Source organism: Ischnura elegans, chromosome 3 (genome assembly GCF_921293095.1).
Source record: "Ischnura elegans chromosome 3, ioIscEleg1.1, whole genome shotgun sequence".
Classification (NCBI taxonomy): Eukaryota; Metazoa; Arthropoda; class Insecta; order Odonata; family Coenagrionidae; genus Ischnura; species Ischnura elegans.
Window position 1 is genome coordinate 102,210,786 of NC_060248.1, and position 25,957 is coordinate 102,236,742.

Consider the following 25,957-nt stretch of genomic DNA (forward strand, 5'->3'; position numbering starts at 1 on the left):
TGAGCTGTTCCCTTGACAAGAAGAGAGACCTAAAGTCTTACTCTTTTCAGCTTTTGCATGATTAAACTCCTCTCATAAATCAGGAAATGAAATTTAAGCGACCAAATATACACCTTGATTACTTATTTGCCAAATTGGGGAGTAGAAGTCATTTATTTTTCTTGCGATACATTCGAATTAATCGTGAAAGAGCGAATTATACCGGGTACGTACACCGGGGACGTAAGATTAGCCAAGAAAATCCCTAGATTCTGGGATTGTATTCAAATTAAGTGGTTCTGTTCATCGAATGTACATTTTTAGACAGTAAGCGGGGGAGCTGCGGGTCACTCTCCGTTGTCTAAGCTATATAAAATCCTCTTTTATTTATGATACAAGTAAAAATATCTCGTGTGTTTTCTTAGGGAAATACCCAAAATTCATGAATTACACGATAATTTTTATCCAGTCCATATAATCCCCTTTTTATACATATGGTGGATAAATCTGTACTACATAAGTTGGATTGTCTAAGAAGTAGATGTCATGTGGGAACGAGGTTTAATTTAAAAGTAGTTACAAAGATTTGTTGTTCGATAGCTCTCCCTGGCATCTGAAAGTCTAGTGTAACCAAATAATTAGCTAGGGCAAAAAATAGCTATTTTTAATTCTCGTGAAACTAATTCGTACATCTATAGCCACCCTGATTGGCCCAGCCCACATGAGTGAGGAAGAAAGCTTCGAATCCGTGACATGCTTTGTTAAAAGTGTCGTAGTTTCTGTACTACGAAAAGGGAGGCGCATTTTCGGAAAAGTAGAACATTTCAGAAAACCCATGGAAAAACTAAAATAAAAAACGGACGACACGATTAATCAATATCTAGATATCAAGTACTATCAGCAGGTATTTGAGTAAAATTTACTTTAAGATACTACCGGCGCTATAAGACGGGGGCCTTGGGTATGCAGGAATTTAGCGTGTCCGTAGTGAAAACTATATAATATAATTATATCTTGATGTGAAGATTATAGGATATTAAAGAAGCCAGTGATCTACGTAATACCACCCTTAGGGTTGACGGACTATGGAGACGGTAATTTAAGGATGGATAACTGCTTAATTCTACCATTAATTTCCTTCAACTCTTGCCTAAGCTTGGGAAAACTACCATTAACCGGGCATTCCTCGTTACTCTGGAATATTGCCTTTCAAAATGGATTGCTTCATCCTCGCATTCGTCGCATGTAACCAGTCAATCGTAATGAATTAGACTTTTTTACGGTCATTATTAGGGGTAATGATTATAGGGGGCAACCGCGCGGTCGCGGAGCCTCCGGCGACATTTTTCGCCATTAAGGCGGAGAATTTTATGTCTCCTTTCTATTTACACGCCATTAGGGTAATGGGTCCCCTTAATCCGCGGGCCATCCCCTCATCAGCTGATCCTCATCGACCCCTTTCCAAACTCACACTCTCGACCATATTTCCCTCGTCGCCATTCACATCCATTCCTTTCTGCGAATTGTACATATGGCTCAGACCTCGATTGCTGACTCATATCATCCCTTCCTTAACCTGGGTGAAAATGTGAAAATCATCCACAGCATATCAGCTATCGCAATCAACTGTTGAGCCCGAGACTTAGAGGAAGTCAATCTGATAATGCGAAAAATATTTCATTCTAGGAAAAAATTCACTAACTCATTAACTTTCAATCTAGGCTTCGTTCTTCACAGAATAGAATTTTACTGCCGAGAGTGTTCACTACACAGTAGAAACTTCATAGCTAATCTTCATTTGATCATAAAATCAGTCCAGATTGTTACTATGTGGAGAAGTTATTCGATTATGATATTATTGCCCATCTAACAATTCCTAGGATGGCATTGGACGATGCAATTAGCATGTGAACTCTGGTTCAAGATTAACTGTATTGGCTATTGACTGACCGACAGGAACGTTTGAGCTCTTAAATGAAATATTTTTCAGGTCATTCGAAGTCACACTTATAGAAAACCGTAATATTTCATTTAGTTTGTTTTCGTAATATTTTGAACCTTGTTCAACAGCGAATTGTAGGAACACGTGTTCGATTTTCTTAATGAATTAATGAAAAATTAGCTTAGTGAATCCTTAACTCGTGCAAAACAGCAAACTATGACTGCTTGAGAAATTGACCGAATGAGTGAAGTGGTTCCCAACGTCTTTCGCCGTGTAAAATAACAATTAGATTGAATTACTTGCATAAATCAATGACTTTTTTACGGTCATTGGATAGGTATAAATTTATGTGCACCTAGTTTCAAAAAATTATCCTCAAAAAAACTTCTCTTCTTTATAACCGCGTCTAAAAATTGCCTGTCAGGTATACATTTGACTGTGGATTACTGCTAGTGATAACATCTTGCTGGCAAATGGGAGGTTCATATCCGAATCTCGGTCGATACAAATGAATTCTTTCACTGCAAAGGTCAGTCTTGGCATGCGTGTATCGTGCTTGTGATGAAATCTTTAATTGAAAGGAGACCATAACCTTCCTTGACCTCCTCAGTCCCACGACGTGTCTACAAATTTCTGGTTAATTAGATGTTAACAAACTACTTAAGTGTTTTTTATCATACATCTGTATAATGCTATTGTCTGTCATGACGCACTGAACTAACTGCAATAACGACATTTCACTCAGCCAAGCGGTGAAAAAATTCAAATATCGATGTATTTCATGCAATACTCCAGCTCCGAGGAGGTTAATTCCAAGCAAATGAGTATGAGTCATGCATTCCTGATGCAATCTCTTGTAAAATTTATTCGACGGCGTAAAAACGTCCTTTTAATATGTTACCTGCATGCTACATCCCATCATCATCACGGCGACATCCACCCTCCCAACGTCTACACAATCACCCTCTTCCCATTCCTCTCCCCCTGCACTCATGCCTTCAACACCAGCCCTCTCTCCTCCCTTTACAATCCCCACTCCCAGTGGGAGGGCTTTTCCGGCAATCACTTAACCACCCCCACTCACCCTCCTCTCATCCGTTCGACTAATTCCCGACCCGCCAAAATTATTTCTCTCCCACTTCACCCCCCCCCCACTCCCTCGCGCCGCTAATTTCTCCAGCTGCTTTAATGCCTCCATTACGAACGCTTACTCTCAACCTCCCTCACTCCACCTCACTTTGCCTCTCTGCTTTCCCTCCTTCAGACATTCCTCCGATGAGACCGCGTGCGAGATCTCCACCTTTTTCTCTCCCTCTCTCACTGTGTGGAGCGCAGGTCGGTTGTCACACCCGCGGTGGGGCGAGTGCGAGGGTCGCTGTCGGTACAAGCCGCGGGATTTAGGAAAGTCACTCCAATTAATTGCTGAGAAAACACGCGGGGCAGTCCCGCGCTCAGCGATGAGATGGGGCAGCTAATGTGCCCTCCCTCGCTCTCACTCTCTCTCCATATATATATATGTGTAAACATTTTAAAAAATATATTCCAGTAATTTTCGCCGTATCAAATATTTTCTCCCTCCTTGCATGTTTAGATTTTTTTAATATATCGTTAGATTGATGTTCGCGATTATGGTATGAAATTTTTTTCCCGAAGAAGAGGTGTTTTTGTCGCGAAATACGAAAATTTGTCACTTAAGGTTATCATTATGTTCGACTAACACATCTAATAACGTGTTTGATGCTAGAGTCAACCCAATATTCCATGCCTTTTTCTTTTTCCGTTAATCCTTCACGAACTGAGTGGATAATTTCACGTTGTTTTATGCTTTCCTCCTTGTCGACTAAAATTGTGGAAGTCAGGAGTCACAATTAATTATAATTTTTAGATTATCACTCCATTAAATGGACATTCACAAATAAAGGAATTAATAAGGAACCGGAATAAGTTAATTCGGTTAATTCAAAGCTGAACCAAAGTTAATCCTGCGTAATCCCTTAACAAATTTGTAATTCTTGGATTTGCATTCTAAGTGGAAGTGAAACCCAGGTTTTTATTTTACCAACTACACCCATTTGGAAAATGATATATATGTCCATGTTCTTCATCTTTATTGCAATGATTAGTTTGGTGTGGTGGCTATTGTGTTGGATTTCCACGCCATGGGCTCGGGTTCAGAGTGCGCAGATATTTTTAAGAGATTGTCCAATACCTACTCGAGTGTTTTATGGAGTGTATGCAAGTACAACACTCCTTCCGTGATGATACATAAATCTGTTGTCTGTAAGCGCCTTTCTTTATGAGCTGGCTAATGCCGACGCTGAGTTTCTCTCCTTACCATCCCCTTCCCTATGGTGTGAATGATACGGTGCGTATCATTTACACCATATCGGTAGTTTTCTCCAAATAACATACCATTTCATGCAATGAAAGATGATCAAGTGCACCAACATTCGTCGTTTTCAAGCAGTACGTATAACATAAAATATTTTTCCGGGAGGATTGAGGAAAACCGCGAAATGTGGGATCGTGGTTATTGCCAATATTGGAAAATAACTTTTATTACTACCGTGGACCCTATAAAATATGCTTACTGAAATATTTAAGTAAAAATCAATTAAAAATCCTTTTCTATTAATTAGCATTATCACCTATGATCGGGTATTTTTCCCTCGCTAAGGGATAGTTACGGAACAATTACAAAAACTGGTGATTTTATTCCTTTTTTCTCATCAACTTTTTATGGCTGTTTTTCCTCCAAATTTATCAAATGCGTGTTGGGGAAATTTTTTTCTTGTGTGGCAAAATATTCGTCAAAAATTAAATCATTTCTATCCGTGCTTATTTAATCACTCATTAAAGCTTGAACATAGTCGATATTTTATTTGGTATAGGTACCTTCCTCGTTTTGATCATGTCATCGAAAGCACCGGTATTGTCCTTTTTGCATTGATCACTGAGATGATTTTCTTTATGTTTAAATGCCTTTTCAATTTATATTAAGTCCCTAATAATCAAATTCCGTAGACTAACTGCGGAAATTTCAGTAACTGAATTGTTTCGTCCGACAACCTATGCAAATGCCATTTAAGCTCCTGTTATCATGTGATACCAAATCTTTCGCATCTTAATTTATCTTTCTCCATCATACCGGTTCTCATCATGCTGTTTGCCTAGTTGTAGAATCAAATACTTGGAGCGTGTAATATTGTCGGCGATGAAAAATGTCTTCTTGCATAAATAAAGCGGTGTCAAATACTCCAATCCTGTATTGCCATTTTTCTGAGCATGTTTTTGTTTTGAGCGATTTGCGTTAAGCAAGAGGGAAAAGCTTGGCGTCTTAAAGAAATTTATATCCCGGGGAAAGAAAGGAGTTGCGCGATGTGATGGAAGTTACTGTATCCTTGAGTGAATAGAAGCCTTTTCCGGTGCACCCTTATGTTTCTATCCAGCGTCAGCTAGCAGCGGAGCTGCAATTGGTGTTAAAGAATGCTTGGAGATGGTAGCGCCGACGCTAAAAGGGGAAATTCCTTCCAGTGGGTATGATTAATGCAACAGCTCCAGTGAGAATCGCCCCCAGGGCTCTTCCTCTCTCCAACCCTCTTGCTTCCATCTCAATTCCCTGTATTCCTCTTGCCTACGCCGTGAATTTATTACAGGCCGAAAAAGTGCACCTTCTTGAATGCCCCTTGATGCCTGTATATTTTCTCTCTGCACTGCACGTATTTCCAAACATCCCGAGTTAGCGATTCCGAAATACAAAATTGAATAAAATGCTTTCTCGATACAAAGTACCTTGCTGGAGAGAATGGTTAAATATGGCCATTAATGGCTATATTTAAGAATGCTCTTCGGTAATGGGGCAATGTTTAATGCGACGTTTTAAAAGGCCTCCCATGCAGACGTTAAGTTGAAAAACGCTCGGATTAAATCCCTTTACTTATATGCGCGGCGCTAGAGTTATAGCTTTCGCCTTCGCGCCTCGTCCGATATTCATTTGAATTTGCCGTGTGCATTTAACAACTTGGTCATTAAGACGCGCCGAGAGATATTCTCCAGAGAAACAGTTGAGTGTTTGATTATACTCGTCCGCCATTCGGCGGCCTTTCCCCCTGCATTTTAATTGAATCTCGACTTCCTTTTAAAGTTTGCTATGAATAAATCATGAAGATTTCCTCCTCTCAAAAGGGGGCCTCTGGTCGATTTGCGTCCTCCGCTCTCAGGATAAAAAAATCCACTCCAACCCAAAGAGACCGTCAACGTTGGTGTGACGTATTTTTCTCTCGTATCGCCGAGTTTTAGGGGGTGTAATATTCCAGAGAGGTTTGGGTGGAGAAGCTCAGTGTCACCGAATTGAGTATTTTACCAATCATTGTCCTCCTTTATAACTCGTGTATCTTAATTTTCCTTGTCCGCGTCGCTCGTTTTTCTCAGCTTTACGCTTCCTTATTTGAACGAGTTTGTTTCGCGTTTAGTTGGCCAAAAAGAGCCAATAAGTTAACTTTTTCTCGTACATAAGTGAAGATCTTTTGTAAAGAATCTATGAATACGTATTTTTATCTTAGTGGAGTTTTAACTAGCCATTGAATATTTATCTATGGATTTTTTTCGATGCCTGATATCCTATTGCCTGATATCCTATTGCCTGTTTCAGTAATTTTAGTAGCGGCCCGAATTGAGAAAAGCGTAGTATTGCCCACGTATTTCATCAAAAATGTAACTGCTGCTACAAATTGATGGCCTTTTGAAACTTTTTTTAGTGCTGCGTATTTTAGAGTTGGACTGTGTATTAAGTGCTGATTTAGAAATAGAGGAAAGATGGTTAGAAATAAGTAACAGCATTGGTCACGACTGGGTCACGTTTGCTCACGTTATCCAAGGGGTCACGTTTAGACTGCGATACGGGTTCGTAGAGAAACGGGGTGTAGAGGGAAAAACCTAGTTGAGGATTGTTACGAGAGCTGCGAATTACTTCTCTACACCAATGGACTTCATTATTTAGCTGAAGAGCTTCCGCAATGTCGAAGGAACGAGTCATCATTTCATGAAAAATCCTCACCACCTCGAGGATTGAAATCAATACTAAGGAGCTCAAGCCAAATTTATATTCAAATACCTATGGAAACACTAGTCTACTACCCATATCAGCCAATTTTATAATCCTTAAAAATTCTTCGCTACAATTGGAGGGGTAAGGCTCGTGACTTTGAAGAATATTTCCTCTAAGGACGGAATAGTAATAAGTCTAATAATAAGTCTTGTGTGCATGTTTTACCTGGCTAGTATGAGGCAATGAAATTTCGCAACCTCTCCTTTCTGTTCCTATTTTGATATTAAGTAACTGCAGTAAATTTTAGCTATATTGGCTGCGACGTCCATTATATTTTTCATTTTCTTGGTCAATCCAAATATTTTGCTCCTTTGGTGGATTCTTTTATGCATATGTCTTATAACTTGTCCCATTTAATTTAAGATTAACATTTGATCAACGATTCATATGGTATTAATTTTTGACAGACTATTTAGAGCAATGTGCAAGGCCCTTTCTCTAGTCATCGTTTACATACCTTCCGACAAATCAAAGATTTCATAAGGAATCGATGTATTCAACGAACTTTTTTGACCACAATTGTAAGGACTCTGATCTCAAACGAGTAGATCTAAAATTTGTCAAACTTTTCACATGCATTCTGTATGAGGTAGTGGCACAATTCACCCCTTAACTTGTCCGATCTAACTTCCAGATCCTAAAATCTGTAAACTCACTCTTAACTGGATTGCGTTTCAAAAAATTAATCACCTAGCTTTCAACATGCAGTATATGAATGTTTAAGTAGCGTTGACATATTTATCAAATTTCCCACTTTCAGTAAGAATAATATTTATGGATTCAAATTGCATAATTATCCATTACGTCATTTTATTTTTCCCACAAACAATTTCATCGCGGTGTATAGTCGAGTTTTATCTCCTTATATTGTATTTAATAACACTATGTGAATGATGACCTCATCATGCTGTCCATTACTGTTTTCTATGAAAAAGGGAGTATGGAAACGCTTTCTGTTCGGTTAATTAAAATTTTATATTGGAAAATTATAACTGCAGTTATAAGCTTTTTCTATTGCCGATCAGCATTTCTTTATTTTAAGTGGCAGCTAAATAATTTAAGTGTAAATGATTGTGTTAGGCGATTCAACAGAAAAAAATAGTTTCATTACCTCCATTTACGTGCCGGTGAGTTTAATCAAGTAGCTATAGTGTAGCAAACTGAGCTACCGTTCTCTCCTTATCCTAGGCTATTAATTCCCCGCGTCTCAATCTCTAAATCCCTATCTCAATTGTGCGGTACAACCTGTGAATACGGAATGCTCTTCTTCCCCAACACCGATTTTTACAATTGGAATCTGTGTAAATAGCACATCCGTCCCCTGTGCCATGATCAGATGCTCCCGCGACCTTATGTTTCATTCAACGCACTCACCGGAACAATGCCCTACCTCGAGCTTCGTACCAGCGGATAATGTTTTTATTACGTGCACCAACTGCCTAGTGTTTTGATTCCACATATTGAATGAAATTATTGATGAAATCTTTAGAATATGAAGCCCTATTGACTGCCAATTGATGTACTAATTTTCTTCCATTCTTTTAAGGTGGGCTCTTTCTGTGAAAATTTTTTGAGGATATTATAATTTGATGTGAGTAAATTTATCTGTTACTTATTGTTTATAAATTTATATTTCCACATCATGCTTACATCTATCATCTGCTAATATCTACGCGGCTAGATTATGATAGATGTAAAAACGGAACAAGTAGTGGAATGTATCTAAAGATCCCTTGTTATTTCACATTTGCCAGTTCTTTATTCGTTCCAGTTAAAACTAATCGTTTTTAGAGCGCTAACGTAAAACTCAGTTAGATTATAATTCTTGTTGAATTGTATAAATGTCAATTACATTTATTATCTTCTCAAATATAAGAAGGGAGGAACTCACATTCGTCAGTCTTTGAATGCTTTCGAAGCAATCGGAACTTAGTCAGCAAAATGCTACCTAGATCAATGGAAGTTTTTATTTGATTTAGTTCTCGGTAAGCCTGCAGTTGTGTGTTTCTTTTTGTAACAATTTGACTGAGAAATTCAATCTACCTATTAGTAGAACACATTTTATTCTTTAAAATGATGAGAGGTGAATAGCCTCCTTGGACTACGTACTATATTTCCTTCATCCCTTTGGTCAGTGGATTTTTCCTCATGTCTCTTTTAATTATTCCACGCTTTTTCGTGCTACCTGCTTTTGTCTGTTCACAGTGATGGAATCTTATGATTGATTTTTAACTCACTTCCCATTGTCGAATCGGCTTGAAATTTTGCTAACTTCCTAGCTTTTAATGGCAACACAATATTCGAAAATCAGGCATCTGAAATTTTGATCCATTGTACTCTAATTAATAAACTAAGTTCCCTTATGGAAAAATAGATTTAAATTCTCTCAACAGTTGGCGAAAGGTAGATTATTTTTATCAGAAAATTATTTTACAGCTCTGTTCTAATCAATTGCATGATTCACCACTAAAAGTAGTGACTTAAAAAAAGTAGTAAACAAGATTTTTAAATAACACCCTTTTTCCAAAAACATTAAAAATCGTGCTAAAAAGTAAAATAAATGAGCTTATCTTCACTCGGAGAAAAGTCGTGGGTGCTGATTCGGCCTAGACATTAATATTGCGTGCCAATCCTAATTATAAATCAGGGTCTTCTACAATCAATTATAATAAACTAAGTCAGCCACCACGCTTTATTCTCCGCGAGATGAAAAGCTTATTTTTTACTTTTTAGTGAATTCTTTACTGTTTTGGGAAAAATTGGGTTTTTATAAATCGTTTTTGTTTTATTTTTTTACCATTATCTTCGCAGCTTCCAACCTTTTTGCCCACTATATTTCGCTGAGCTTTAAATGAGTCATTCGCTCACGTGCTTGCCGTGGTCGAATGGTAGGTCTCTCTCTCTCTCTCTCTGTCTGTAGACGCTGTGCCCTTTACGGAGAATCACGTTCTCTACGAGTGCGAATAAAAAGGGTGGGAAATCTCGTGAGTGATTTCTGGGTCACGGGGTGCTGAAGATAAGGCCCGTTTAAATTAGATCGCCGTAAAACGTCACCAGATAAGAGGTGGACCCGCAGCGCTCCGTGGGCTTGCGAGATGGGTTTCAACTCACCGGTAGCCTGCCCATAGCACGTGACCCTCCTCCCATCACAGACTAGAACGGCTGGTCTAGCTGGGTTGAAAGACACATCTCGTCTCTCACTGAAGGAGGCTCATTCTTCGCCAATCTATGGCGACAATCGCTGTGAAAGTATTGCGAAGCCCGTGGATATCTCACAGCTAACTTTAAATCTCCCTATCTGCACTTGAATCAATTGTACAACGGGCTTTCCAGATAAGTGTAAATTTGCGGAATAATCCTGAATTACGAAGTCGTTCATCCAGACCCATAAACGAAATCCATTGAAAGGATTTGGTTATGTATGTCAAGACGAAGAAAGATTGTTTTTTCCTTATTCAGCCATTATTTCATGACCTTAAATAAAAAATTGCGTATGCTGCCGCCTGCTTTTGTTGAAGTTGAGTTGTTGAAGTTGAGCTGTTCACGTAATTAGAGATTCAATACATTAATGGTTTCATGGAGATTCGCTGATTTAGGGAATGAATCGTCCACAAGAGCATAAACGTCAATGGCCTATTCGAGGCTGAAGTGAGAAGGTGAATAATGACTGATTGTGATAAGTGGTAAACCTCTGGGAAAGAATGCGTTATGTCATCAAGTTATATAAGTTAAAGATAAAGCCTACTTTAAACTTTTGCTAAACTATTGTGTCGCAAACATCTCTATGGCAAGCGACGGATCGAAAAACAGACAGTAAGGGTCTCTTCATTTTTAAATCTCGATCACAATCATCCATAAAAAATGGACAATCCAGCCTAATGTGAATTCATCAAGCTCTGAATACTTTAAGCTTTCCGGATCATTGCACTGACCACGACGTTATCCAGGTTCCTTATAATATATTAACGTCAACCACTGAAATATTGCCATCAATCAAGAGAAATCTTAGTAAAATTCTGGTCTCCGCAGCTCTCTTTTGGGTTAAAGATCTGTGGTTTTATTCCAAGTGCTGGGAAATTTGTTCGTATGGTTATTAATGCGAACAAAACTGTTGTTTATAATTTTAATTTTTTATTTGTGCTCATCATTAATGACCTTCTATGCGACCCTAAATGAGATCCTGACGCTGGACGAGGGCTTCGACCTCCAGATTCTACCATAAGCATTTTTTGCATTTACCTCAGTTTTCACCTTATAAAATGGAACCTATAGGGGTATCCCAGTGTTATTTTTACCGCTTGCGCTTCTGATGATAGTATCGTCTTCTTGGCTCCCATATTTCATATGCACCATTCATCTTGATTAACTCCACTTTCGAAGAAACTTTTCCCCTCCGGTGCCCCGATGTAACGGAAATACCCCAAAGCCTTGCGCCAACTAGTAGCTTCCAGGCGATCAAGTTTTCTCCGACTAAATGATTTAAGAGGGATCTATTTCTCTAGTTCTTTACATAATTATTTTGGAGTTTCACAGTGACATGATTGCCGTGATCATCAAAATTAAATTTGGATCTAGGAAATAGCGTCTTGGACAAATGGATACTTGGAGCGAAATGGTTCGCTTTGCTGTGAATTACTCCCTTATAAACAGTGGTGCGTCACCATGCGTAACTTGGGGCTTCGTGAATTTCATGTAAAATAATATAAAAAACAAAATATTTAAAGGAACATGGGTCGTCGTTAAGTAGAATATTAATTCACAATTGCCACTAAGTCGCAATATGCATTTTAGGGTTTTAAAAATTATATTACAATATAATTTCACTTTCTTTTACATATACTTTTCTCCTAAACAATTAATTTTCGTGTATTATCTGTATGGTTTAAGAGCGTGGATGATGAAGACGGTGAAGATGATGAAGAGGGAGCAATAGAGTAGCGTCATTTTTTTCCAGCCTTTATATCAACTCACCAACCTGTCTGTTTGTCTGTTTGTCTGTTTGTCTGTTTGTCTGTTTGTCTGTTTGTCTGTTTGTCTGGTACAAATCTTGTAACTCAAATTTGACTCACTTCCTGTGAAGCAAAAACGATGAAATTTGGCACACTTCTTCATTTCCGATGACAATACATGAAAATATAACTTTTTCTCTCCAACCCCCCTTTAACCACCCCCCAGGCAACCTATAGCCCCCCAAAACATGTTTTTGATCTAAGAAGTTCCAAATGGTCGATTTTCGTGTTTTGCGACCACAGTAAAAGTTATCCACTTTAGGCATATCCACATAGTAGGCATTTAAAAGCATAGGGGTGGCATTTTGAAACATAGGGGGCTTACCATTCACTGAAAATTTAATAAATATAGTGACTTTTTTAATACGTCACTTTTGGTTTTTCGGGGTCACTGAGTTTTTTTGCTTTGTGTCATATATAAACGTTGCTCATCCCCTGTAATCTAAATATAAAGGCTGGTTTTTAAAAAAAAATTTATAAGAGCTTATTATCATTTCTAATGCCGCAAAGTATGCTTCAGTTAGAGTTTTTTCCGAAAACTTTTTCCAGATTGCATTTATTTTTGTGACCGGCAGTGCCTTACCATACGGCTGCTCAGTGTCTCAAGAGATCGCGTTGGTGGGGGTTGAAGAGGTGGAACAGGATAAATTACCCAGACTGCTACTTTTCTAAGTTTCTGTGGTGCTCCGTCTGGGATATCGGAAAAAAAATATGTGCCATTTCAAGCCTCACTCCTCAGTTCACCTCCTTCATCTCATTTCAAGTGGTCTCGGAGCCCCACTAATAGCCGACTGTTTTGTTTTCAATCCCGTTTTCCTCGGATGTGAACACACTTTAACGACTCGTCTCAGCGCTTGCACCCTTCTCTGACTTCGCTCACGAAAACTTCCATAGTCAGAGTATTATCGGATTTTCATGCTACCTAATCCCTTACGTAAGACTGGAGGATACTGCGCAGCATCTTGAAGACTTTTATATTTATTAGTGATTTTAAAGCAATGCTGGTAAATTCTGCAGTGCCATATAAATTAGGGTGATTGTGAACAATCACACCTTTGTATTCTCGGGATTTATTGCTTTTTAAGAAGTATTTTTTATCCATGCTATCCCAAACTTTTTTTATCCAACTCCATTGCCTGCGGTGTCCCGTTAACTAACGGATAGTTGATATTTAGATATTTGTGTCTTGCCATCAACTCGTTATTCTCACTGTCATTTCCTGAAAATTACGATGAATATTTTGAAAATTACGGTGAATATTGAGAGGGGCAATTAAATTTTGCTCAAGTCTTTTTATACATCATTACATTGTTAAATCCTTGTTTATTGCTTAATTCATTCATAAATTTAAGTTAATTTTGCCCTCATTTTAGATGTGCCCTCAGTGTAGATGTATCTATCATAAAATGCCATTTTCCAGGGAAGCCTTAATCGATTTAAACGTTGAAATGAATCGAAGCATGTGAAAAGCGTTCAGCCATAGATCTTACGCACACCATGAACTACCGAGAAGCTGAATAAGCTCTTGAAAAAATTTTGAACTGAGTAACAGCTTTTGAAATGCGTTGAGCCGGAGATTTCCCGCGCACCACGGACATTACGGAGAAACTATATAAGCTTTCGCTTGAATCTGATTCCATACTAGAAAGAGATTATTCTGATGAATATTATGCTAAGGCTCACGGTTTTCCTTCGGACGCCAACAAGATTTCCTCTTTATAGGATTTGAACCATTAAATACGCAGTTAAATAAGCGGCTGACGAACGAGGAAAGGCTAGGAAAAGGATATTCATCTGGAAAATCGCTTAGAGGCGGAGCTAGTGGGGCAGGAACTTGGCTCTGAGCTATTAAAGAGTCGTTATGGGAGGTGGAGTGGAGTAAAGCCGCGGCGATGGGGGCGAAAGGGTACACAGCTTGAAACTAAGCTTCTGTGAGGTAATAAATCCGATGCGAACCGATTTCCTCAAAAAGATATTAGAAGGTCACGAACCCATGTAATATCCCGTGATCAGTTGAGCACTATTATAATGGTAATCTACTATTGCTTCATCCCCAGATCCAAGATCCAGCGTATGTTTTTACCCATAGAGTTATAATCTTCTCTGACTACGATGTACCATTTTATTCATTTCAATTAATCAATAACTACTCGTCTCCACACCTCTGCTTGAATTTGATATTTCCGACACGAGGCAATTTGATCGTAAATTTATGCCTTTTTTCTCGGATAGTTCCTCATCCAAACTTCTTCATCTCCACAACCTCACACATCTTTCTGGACGAGTAGCGACATCAGCTATATTCCATTATAAAGCTGGTTTTAAATCACGAGGCATTTTCCTTGATCCCATTTCGTTGCAATGCCATGACCAGCCCATTTGCTTCGTTGATCATTAGCGATTTCCTTTGGTGTTGGAGTCCGGTTTCTACATCCATTTCGACCGCTATAGCTATCGATTATTACGCTCGTACGTTAGAAAAGGGACGCTAAAGCTTTACCAAGAGAGTACAAATTGATTGAAGACGTAATTGATCTTGATTCGATACATAAACGAAGTCAAAGTGGTTCATCTTGTAACGCAGTCGAAGAATCGATTGTTACGAATATATCTCAGGAAGCAAACGTTGATTTACTTACGCAAGCAAATGATAAAGACACATATATCTTGTTTCTAATTTATTACCTATGTTGAATCAATCATAATTGAAAATGTTTCTCTCGAAGGAGAGGGCATTGCTATATTTCTCTTTCGCCATCGTCAAAGATTTCTTTTTTTTCCTTACTTTGCCATTGCGAAGCGTATTTGCACTATTATGACTTTACTCTTTTGATAACAATAGCGAGATATCGTTTCTGAGCAACTATCATAGCAGTCAACTTCGACGTGCTTTCGTGACGTGGTCCTCTTTGAGTGACAGCTGATGATGGCGCGTACCACCCTACGACTCGCATCTTGCCGTAGGGATAGAGGAATATCGCGGCAGGCGATACGGTACGCTCGCTGTTAGGCCTCCCATATGGGGCGTGAATAAAAAAAAAAGGTCGCGGTCTGAAGACGGGAGCGCGCATCTCTCCTCCTTCCCTGCGGATAAAACGACTGTTCGAGGATCTGTATCCTATGGCTTATGCAATCAAAAATACATTGGGGTTGCATATGTTACAGGATGCTTTCTTCAGCGGAGAGGCTAAGGACCCGTGGTGGATGTGACGCAGTTCCTTCGGGAGATGGTGGCGCATTTTGGTGCCGAGGACCTCTTTGCAGTGCTGCTGCAATGGGCTAGCTTTATAAAACTTGAAGATTGCTTGTAGTAACGAAAATCGGATACCCGCATTAAAATCCCAGCGTCAGTATTATTATGAGAAATGGGAAAATTCAGCGAAAGAAGTACTTTCAAATAGATTTCATTAAAATCCTGTCATAACTACTCCTCCGTGAGGATTATATTTTATGCATATTAATTTTAAAATCGAAGTAAATAACGTGAAAGAAACGTTATCGCCATAGTTATTGACAATTAGATCCATCGCATAATCTCAAATATTATTTCAATCTTGGTCGCATGCGCAGAGGTATAAAATCGCTCTTGTTTATGTTCACCATGAGTTATTGAATAATATATCTGGTTGGTAGATAATTTTCGTCTTAAAAATAAACTCGTGCCTTTGAATCAATATTAAAATGCAATATCCACACCTATTATCACCGTTAATTTTATCAGCATCCATGTGTGAATCGTTGTTGACTTTAGCACGTGAATATTACAGATAATATTATTCTCTATGCCTTTTTTCTCTCGTTAACTTAATATATCCTTCTTAGTGCTTGGCTAGTTGAGAATTTCTCTCCTAAGTAATTTAGATGTTTTTAAAATAAGCTTAATACTTAATTTGAACATTTTTTAGCTTTCTTTCTAGTGTTCATTCTCTGGTATTATGTGATGGTGCATATTGGTTATATGCTTCAATGATGATCTCATTATATTTAAGTGTGTGGTTTTTGGGCTATTAATTATTTGTGACTAAAGTTGTTTGAATAATCAAGGGACTTTATTAGTAATTCTTGAAAATAGTGAAATTTAAAAATTATTTACAAAGATTTTTGAATATATCGTTCTGATTAAACTTGAATGATAGCTTCTTTTTAAAATCTTTAAATTTATGCTTTTTTCTTTGAACATCATGGTCTTAAGATTTTTTATTATATCCATCGTATTATGCTTAATCTGATGCTTGTGAGAGGAGGGGAAGTTTGTTCAGATTATCTTCTTTTATTGAGTTGATAAAATGATCTATATTAGCTATGAAGTTCTAATTTAAACCATATCTTTCTCTCCCCTCTCCATTTTTTCATTCCCTAAATCCATTAAAAATTCCTCATGACCCATATCCTTGGCTTCGTGATATCTATCCCTTTCTTTCGATGTTCCGTCATTTTATTATTTCTTTCTTTCACTGATTTTACTGTCATGTTTTAATTTTTTAATTCAATCACTTTATCTAATTTTTCATCACTTGGTCTATTAAACATTTTTGCTGTATTCTAAACATTGTCTTAAAAATATGCTATGCAAATGACAACGTTTCACAAATCCGTTTTATACACCTTAAATTCATACAACTATCTTAATTTTTTAAACGCCATTTTTGTCATGGATATCGTATGATATATGCTTTGAATATTCATATTTCTGATACTTTCTCCTCTCTTGACATCATTATCAAAAATAATTTGTACTTTTTCTGTCGAATCCATATTAAATTGATTATTCTACGTTTGAAAACCTCAAACGCACATGCACCACTCAAATATCACGCCGCTTTGCGCTACGCGCAACAATGTTTTCCTCAATTTTATTTTTCGACAAAACACAAAACCTTTGTTCCATATTTGTTTTTCCTTTCGCCGTGATATGGTCCACGTGGAATATGATCTTCCCTCATTCCTACCCCCTTGTATCATGACTCGCGGTTAACCTGAAAAAAACACGTAATCTGTCCGTTCAACCTTGAACTCGTTTTCGCTCTTCTTCTCATATTTTCGACTATTCTCTCATGCAATTCCACTCATCACCTGTGGGCATACCACAATCTCTGCACCGTTTATGCAATATTTGAAAATATCAATCTCAATCGTAATCATGTAAAAAATTAATATTCGTACTGAAAAATGGTGAAACTCACCAATCTTGTCGACCCTTCTGAATCACTGGCCCGTACCTATGCCATGATATTTCAATCATGTGTGGATGTATACTTTTAACATGCTAATTATTGTGCGATATATGTTATTCTTTAACATGAATCTTTTTTGGTCCATAATCTCTTGTATACTTTTCTTCTCATGCTCCTGAATTCCTCAAATTATTGTGCTTCTCTCCTCTTCGTGCACTGTTTCATTCCCATTACGTTATTTTAATCTCTTCTTACTCATTGAAATCCTTTTATCGGTCAATTTTGCCTTTTCCTTGCCTGCGCCTTTTTTTCCAAAATCATCTTTTTATCGGTACTTTTATTCCATCTCCCAACTCTCAATTAATCATTAACCTAATCAAAATTCTGTATTAATATATTCATTTTCCATCTTCTCTTCTCAATTATCATTCTACTCCAATTTTTTTCGCGCGTCATATCATTTCCATCATCAATCCTCTGGCTTTATTTTATCCTTCTTTTACTTGTAATTCACAATTAATTCTATCATTACCTCTTTATAACGTTGACTTAACATATTTATCATTTGCCGTCTCAATCGTCTGATTTCATCACCTTTCCCAACACTCTGAATACCATTCTATTTCTCTCTTATGTGCCCCTATTTCGATTATTTCTCTCTAATCGCGCGGTATCGCTTCCAACATGCTCTACTCTCACCTGAAAATCAAAACCAAATCCTCTTCTCAAACCTTATGGTGCAATTCCATGCCATTGCGTTTCTTTGGCCGACGCTTCATATCCCGATCGTCAACTATTTCTCTCGGTCTCAATTATTTTTGTCCTTTTACTCTAACTTAATAACTAACACAAATCACATTCACTACTTTTAATTTCATCACATCTTAATCTTCTCTACCTTTTTTCTACTCCCTCTCAATCGCCCGCCATTTCATTTTTATTAATTATTTTCATTTGATTTGCCTTATTCCACCTAATCCTTAATATTTTCCTTATTTTCTTCACATTTCTTTCGTCTACATATTTTATTTCTATCTCATTCGTTCCTCTCTATCATCGCTGTCCCTCCTCTTCAAAAATCACCCCCGCCAACCACCTTTTCCACCCCTCCCTAACAGCTGCAGCGGCGGCCGCTGTGGCAGCAGCGGCGGCGGCGGCCGAGTTCGGGGCGCGGGGCCCGGCGGCGGCGGGTGCGGACGGCGGCGGAGGCGGTGGGGGCGGCGGAGGCGGCGGCTCTGCCGGTGGGGGCGGGCTGGTCACGTCGTCTGCAGCTGCGGTTCAGGCGGCGGCGGCCGCCGCGGCCGCCTCGAGCCTGCTCAAAGCGGAGAGGGGCCGATTCAGACACGACCCGTACGGAAGGTATGCGGCCAAGCTGCCGCTATAGATTCGGCGGGAGGGGGGGTGGTGGTGGAGTGTTGCAGGGAGCATGGGACGCGCGCGTTTCAGAGGGTGGAGGGCTCAACGGGGAGGCGGCGGGAGGGGTGGTAGTGTGTAGACGTGAAGACGGACGCAAAACAATTGAACCGGAGGATGGAATTTGGGGAAGAAAATATAAACAAAAGGTGAATCTTTAAGTGGTTGTAAAAAAAATCTATGGATATATATCACATTTTTGAGAGACCAAAGCTCATAATAATAATAACAACATTAATACCATTAATAAATGAATATAAAAAGAGAAAAACGCACAGAAATAAAAATATAAAGTATATTTATAATTAATATCTAATTACTAGAGCTATTGCCTGTATTATTAACAATGTTTTCACAATTACGCCTCTTTTTCTCCTTACGAGTTTAATAAATGCTTATTTGAAACATGTCTTGGTAACAAGAAACACCTTTTCCAACCTTAAGAGGGTTTCTGCCACCAGGATAAATCTTGAACAGCTTTTAAACTGTTGGCTAAAATTAATTAAAGGAATGCAGTAAGAAAGAGCTCACAGTTATCGTGAGTGAGTGTAATTTACATTATACTATTATAAAAGATGTGGATTGAACCAGAAAAAAATCTGTTTCTAAATTAAGGTATTTGCCGTAATTTTACGTACTAGAGGAAGCTGCTCACCGTAAATACTGACTTGAATTAACCCATCCATCAGCCGACGAAGTTGTCCAAAATTTGCTTTCCCTAATCCGTTATGAATTCCTTCATCTATACAGGAATGATTTACTCCAAAGATTATTTCGTGCTCAATTTCACCATCTGGTGAAAAACCTGCCCCGCAGGAACGAAAACAACATTAATCTCATCGAAATGTTCAAAGAGCTCAGAGAAACCTTAGGCTGGATTCCAAAGGATTCTTAAACCCCATTAAGTGAAACTAATTCGACGATAAAGGTCGCCTTCCTATTTTTTAATCTATTCCAAATGTTACGAAGAATCTAAAAATATTCTAATTCCGTCTCAGACTGATCAAATTGGAGTTTATTACGTGGAGAGGACTTCAAGAATGGGGCCGAATGGCTTGAAGCCAGGAAATGACATCCTTATTTTTCTAATCGCAAAAAATGCGCGCGCTAAATTGTTTCTCTAAAAAGAAATGTTTGTAGCGATTGGAACGTTCCTCTTTTCACTGGGAAAAAGTTTTCTGTTTAAATGTTTTTTTTTTGTAATGATATCAAGTTCTTTGCGATACTCTAGAATACAAAGGTGAATATCAAAGTTTTTCGCGGAAAAACAGAGTGATTACGAAAATCGGACAGTAATGGACCAACCTGACCTTGTCCTCTCAAAGGGTTAACCGAATGATGGCAATGGTTCGTGGTCTCTGCCAAAAATTGTGTGTGAAGTCGCTCTTGAGGGGCGCAGCGTTGTGCTTTGGCGCACGACTGCTCAGTTTATTTGTTCTAGCATGCGTTGATTCAAAATGGGCTATCGTCCTGTCGTTCTCACGAAAATATCGTGCGAGGAGATGTTGATACCGGTTATATTACTGGTTAACATTGTAAAGTCTTTCGAGTGTGATTTCCACTGTCCGTTTCACGATTACTTTACCATCAGGTGAATGTGAAAGACTATGCATGACGCTGTTAAAGAGTTTGTGAGGTGATCACGGAAAAGGGATAGTGAGCTCCTGAATTCCAGCAAGATGGAAAACATGGAGAAGTAGGTTTGCTTTTGCTACAAAAAGCCAAGCGTTTCCATCAAAATAATTTCCTACATTGTACAAAAATATATATTTTTTAAGTTGGTTACTTTATGGAAGTGTTTTCGGCTCAGTAACAATCGAATTAATCTATTAAACTGGTGATCTGCGATATGAGACGAAGCTAAAGTCAATTATGTAGAATTTTGGAGTCATAACTCGCTCAATATGCACCAATGGAAAAGTGTCTATCGTCTTAAATCTCTTTATCATTACGCTGCAAATGGTCTTTGTCATGATGTATTATAAATATACTCTTCACATTGCCAAAACCAGGGAACAATTATTTGAATTTCTTTGTAATTAAATTGGCTAGTTTTTTAGGGAATGTATATGAATATATTATATATAAATGCATGTCACAAAGTAAATATTTCAATACTAACTCACTTTCTCTACGAACGTAGATTTGACAGTGTTTCCGTCATGAGAAATAACTTTAGATTTCTTTCATTGCTATTTTGTATGTTAGACGCATCCCTGGCAGGTTAACTACGAATAGTTTTATTAATATAATGAGCGTAAGCCATACGTTTAGAGATTGTCTAGGTGCGCTGCTACAGTACGTGTCGTAGGTTTGTTAGCCAGTGAATGTTAAGACTTTTTAACTTTTATTTACAGCCAGTTTTCCGAATTTTCGCTGACTGTAGTTTTTCGGCATGGTCATAGAAAGATGACGGACGCTATTTGATAAATGGTTTCGTAATATAAAGACAAACGTGGGACCACTTTTGGATAGGGAGCCTTGTCACGTGGACGCCTAACCCTTGGGAGATCCCGGAGTAATAAGGGTCGCTGTTGTTGTACCTATGTAATTGTTCATTAAACCGGAATGTATCTAAATATTGAGTGACTCATTCAGTCGAGCGTAATTCGTCAAAGATAATGGTGGTGGTAATTTTCGCGATTTGTGGAGTATAGCCACGCTCTTAGGCTCCACGAACGACTGTGTTCATTCGAGAAACTATTCCGGAAGACGCATTTTCGATTGCTGGACGCCATCCGACAGCTGTTCTTAACGTGATAAACAGATATTTGAACAATTTGTTCGCGTTTTTCAGCCTACCGGGAACGATGCCGCGTCTTACTCTTGAGTCTAGACTTTGAAGTGGGCTGTGCGGGATGCGTAATGTTCTTCAATATTAGGGAAACTTTGCTGCAGAGAATCGTAATATTTCGGAACATAGCATGTAAAACTCTATGATGTTATGATAGCTTGATGATGCCTTCAAGGCAATGTGTGAGGGCGAAATTTTATCTTCTCTCCAAGTGATCCTTATGATCCTAAGGGTTGAACGCTAAAATTGGCCCTCATATTTTTTTCTATGTAATAATTTAGCAGATATTGCCGTTGAGATATCTGAAAACTCTTTGTCCGCTGATTTTCAGCCATCTTGTCCTGTGGCTTTGCCTTGGTTTTGGCTTCTGCATTTAATTTTGTTCGGCTACTGTACGGGTATTCCATTCTTTTCACCGGTGCTTGTTGGACGTATAAAAACGCTTTCATTCATTTCCGTGCAGTTGATGCCTTCTGATTCTTTAGGAATAGACACCTAATTGCAAACACAGCCGTTTCTTTCCTGTGCTTGTGTGAATGTCGGGTCTTTTGCTCTATATAATTAGGAGGAATTTCCAACGGTTACCCTTTATGTAGATATAAAATGAGTCGCCGAAAAATGTGTAAGGGTGTAGATTTCATTTGTGTGGTTGTTCGTATTGGATTTAAATATTTTTGTCACTTTGCTGCACAACGATATCCACTTCTAAATTTTTCCTCATTCGATGCTAACCAAGGGTTAGTGCCACTCACCTCGCGGGTATATATCATTGATGTAATTTCATATTCATTGCGGTAAGAGGTTAGATAATATGTATTTCAAAATCTCTCTTTTTGCCGTTGAATCGTGCTGAAAAAGTCCTTTACTTGTCTTGTTTAAAAAAAATAACGTCAAAATTTATCACCGCTGAAATTTCATTTATTTGAGATAAGTCAGTTTAAGAATAATTTTCTTGAACACTTCCGTGTTGCAAGAAACCTCATTGAATCTTTGTTCGCTCTAGCCATTTCAGCTAGCCGGCATCTGTTTTTTTTTTTAATTTTATTGCATTAAGGTAATCCTTTCCATCCACACACCTCGCGAATTTACAATTGTTCTTGGGCTTCACTAACACCAAGAACACAAGTGTAATTTCTTTCAAAGGTTTAGTGGCTAAAGTCCCCCAATTAGCATTACTTTCCTATTGCACGCTTGGAATTAGAACGAATCCACCGCGTTCGACAAGGGATCACGCACTTAGTTTTAAAAATAAGGTTTTAATGTTTTTCTAAGGAATTTTTGTATAGGTTAAGATAAAAAATTCAGGATTTTATTCAATGCAGCGCCAATATCTACACAAATTCCGCAGCTCGACCCAATATTTACAAGGCCGTCAACGTGTTTGCTGCAGGGCAAATCTCATCTGCTCGAAATTTCGCGTACCTCATGTGTAGAGTTGAATGTAGTATTTCACATGACTGGTGTGCTTGCGGTGACATCCCACATTATGCCATCCCCATCTACATATCGAAATTTTTCCGTTGATGCCTCGAATCGCGTAGATGTAAGCTTCCTGTCAGAATCCTTCGTTTTTTTAATGAAAATTAAGATGAAGTTAAACTGTCAGTCAACTGACAACTAATTTTCCAACAATAATTCCCTTTCCTAAAAAAAAAGGTTAATGCCGTCGATCACTTAATGTTTTTAATATCAACTTTAATAAGAAAAAACATTTAATGCCTCATCTTCCATTATTACGCATGTTTATTTGAAAATAACATCACTGCTTTAAAAAAAATTGAAATCCGCTGGTAAATACTATATACTTAAGGGAATATTTTTCGATGATATCGGTTACGGGTACTAAAGACCCTTTATATATATGTGTATATCGTTTAATTGATGCATAAACATATGACAGTGGTCGGTTGCCAATTAGGAAGTGCTTGTTGTTTGTGTGCGCGTGTGTTTGAGTGGCTGTTTGTGAGTGTGCTCCGGAAGAAAGGTGTAAAAAAATTAGGCACACTCTCCGTCGGCTCGCCGATTCAGAGGAAGTTGTTTTTTTTTCCTATACGACTCCCTACCCTTGTTTTGCTTCCTAGAGCGTTCTTCTAGGCGCTCAACAGTTCTGTTCTACCGCTCCCATTTCACGCATTCGCAAAACATACTTCATTGTGTATAGTTAGTACTCAAAACGACCAAACTTTTCAAAAATGACCTACGATATTCAAAAAGGAAATGTACATATACAATTATATACATATACATCTTAAGGTAGAAGATATTATTCTGTGTATTTCATAATTTGCTTATTGATAAAGTATGTGTGAATATAATAACTCAAAAGTTTATATCTTAAATTAAAATGAATATTTTAAATATAAAAAATTGACCTTTATGTAACAACTAGAATAGTCTTTAAAACATTTGATCCCATCCAATGCATTTTCATTTGCTTCAACATATCATTCAAAAAAACTTTGCATATGGAAAAAATGTTTGTAAAATGTAAAATTAAACTATGCTAATTAGCTTTGTAAGATAAATTGATGTGTCAACTTTACCTAAAGATGAACGTAACGAAAGGTGTGGTGCTGGTTGATAATAACATATATCTGCATAAACGGTGTTGTTGTAATGATTCCTGTAACTCTCGGTGTCTTATTATTGCGTGTAATAAATGTGCGTAATGAAACTCTAACCTGAAATATTATTTAAAAAGAGAAAATCGTAAATTTACCCAAAAAAACGAAGGCGGAAACCAGCCTCGCAACCATGTCGAGTTGCCTGGCTGATGCGGAAGCCAAACTGCAAAAATCTTACCTCTTAATCAGCAGACTGAAGAGTCGAACTCATAAACTAGTAGTGGGTAGTGGAAGTTCACATTTCTAACTTGTTCATCTAAACCTAGAAATAAGTAAAAAAAATCAACATCAACCTAAAAAATCAAAAAAATAACCAAACATTTTTTATCTAGTAGTGGTTAAGTTTTCTAATGACATGGACTCAAGAATGTTTTATACTACTTTTATATGAAACGCCAAATCGATTGTTTTCGATTACTCTGTATATTTTTCATATAAATTTATTAATGACATACATTTGGAGTTTTTCAGCTGACGGTGTTACTCCTGCGGAGTTGTAAATCCATTTGATTTTGAAAGTAACGTGGAGTGTTCAAGAGGATGAGAGGAGAATTGTCGGCTTAAGAGAGATGTTATCTGTCATAGGCCCTCAGACAAATTCAGAAATTTTATTTTTAGTACCAATATATAATGCATAATCGCAATCAATGTTTAATAAATCTTTCCCCATGATACTTCCTTTCCTAATGCTCACCCTAAGCCCGTAACCTTAACGAGTCGAGGGAAATTTTGGCATTGATGAAGTTAATTTTTTACTCAGTACAGCTCCTGTGCTACATATCTCTAGAGAATAAAATATGAAATTTCAGTATCTGATGAGTACTTTAAAACCATTTGAGTGTAGAATTACATTTTTATACACAGTATTCAGATGGCTGGTACCTTATCCGCGTCGCACTTTTGAAGCCAGTGAGAATTAGCGCCAATCAGTAGATTCGGGGAAGAATCCAAAATATGAGGAAGAGTAGCGAATATAGAATGCCAGTTCTAAAGAGTTTGCATGAGGAATATTTTTAAAAGATCCAAATTTCATTTGTAATACATATTTATCATTAAATTTTCTACATCATAGAACTGAACTGTTTTAGCTTAGAAAACCAGCCGTGTTCATAGCCTTAAGAAACTTACGGAACGATTGCGTAAGATAAATGGAGGAAGAAAAATTTCCAAAAGAAAACAAATTTAATAGCGTTTTTTTCTCTATTATTGGTCTGAGTGTAAATTGTGAATATTTTAAATTCCAATAATGATTAGCCCCTCATATTCCAAATGGATTTTCGCTATCTTTAAGTGATCTCTGGGTGTCAATTAATGTTTAAATGTTGACCAATCGTCAAAAGATTTTTGGACCTCGGTTACAATACACAGCCTGGCGGTAAGGCATTACATCAACGAGCCGAGCATAGTTAACCTTTCAAACTTGTAGATACTACTCCTCATTCGCAGTCGCCTATTTAGGAACTAATGAAATAGCTTATAAATTTCAGCTTCTTATTTCTTCTGGTCTCTATACGGAAATTTTCCTTGTTTGCTTATGTTTTTACTTGAACATTCTTTCAATGTTTTTTTTTTCTATATTTATAGCCGTATCTATTAAAGTTATACCTGTTAGGGGAATAAGGCATTCATTTTTTCTTTATGCGCGTTATTAGACATTTAATTCCAAAATAACTAATTTTAATTGTAAAAATATGCAACTGAAAATTATCACCTGAAAAATATCAACATAAGTTATCACTTTCCAGTTGATGAATGACATTTCCATTCAAATGAAATATGAATAAAAATTTGTAAACTCCTACAGTGGCTAAGAAAATTTATTATCTCCCTAAGGTAAGTATTTTATTTGTCTATCATTGCTTTCAATTCGACATTTTTATTATTATCGATTTCCTTGTTGTTTTTTTAACATATT

At 37.6% G+C, this 25,957-nt stretch overlaps 1 protein-coding gene across 1 annotated transcript in view; it reads left to right on the forward strand.

The window, feature by feature from the left end:
• The window catches only part of LOC124155236, a 553,184-nt gene extending 534,589 nt beyond the window's left edge, over nt 1-18,595 (forward strand). The window contains exon 8 of the mRNA XM_046528953.1: nt 18,330-18,595. Within this exon, the coding sequence (XP_046384909.1) occupies nt 18,330-18,595 (266 nt within the window). The remainder of the gene's footprint in view (nt 1-18,329) is intronic.
• Nucleotides 18,596-25,957: the final 7,362 nt, after the last annotated feature.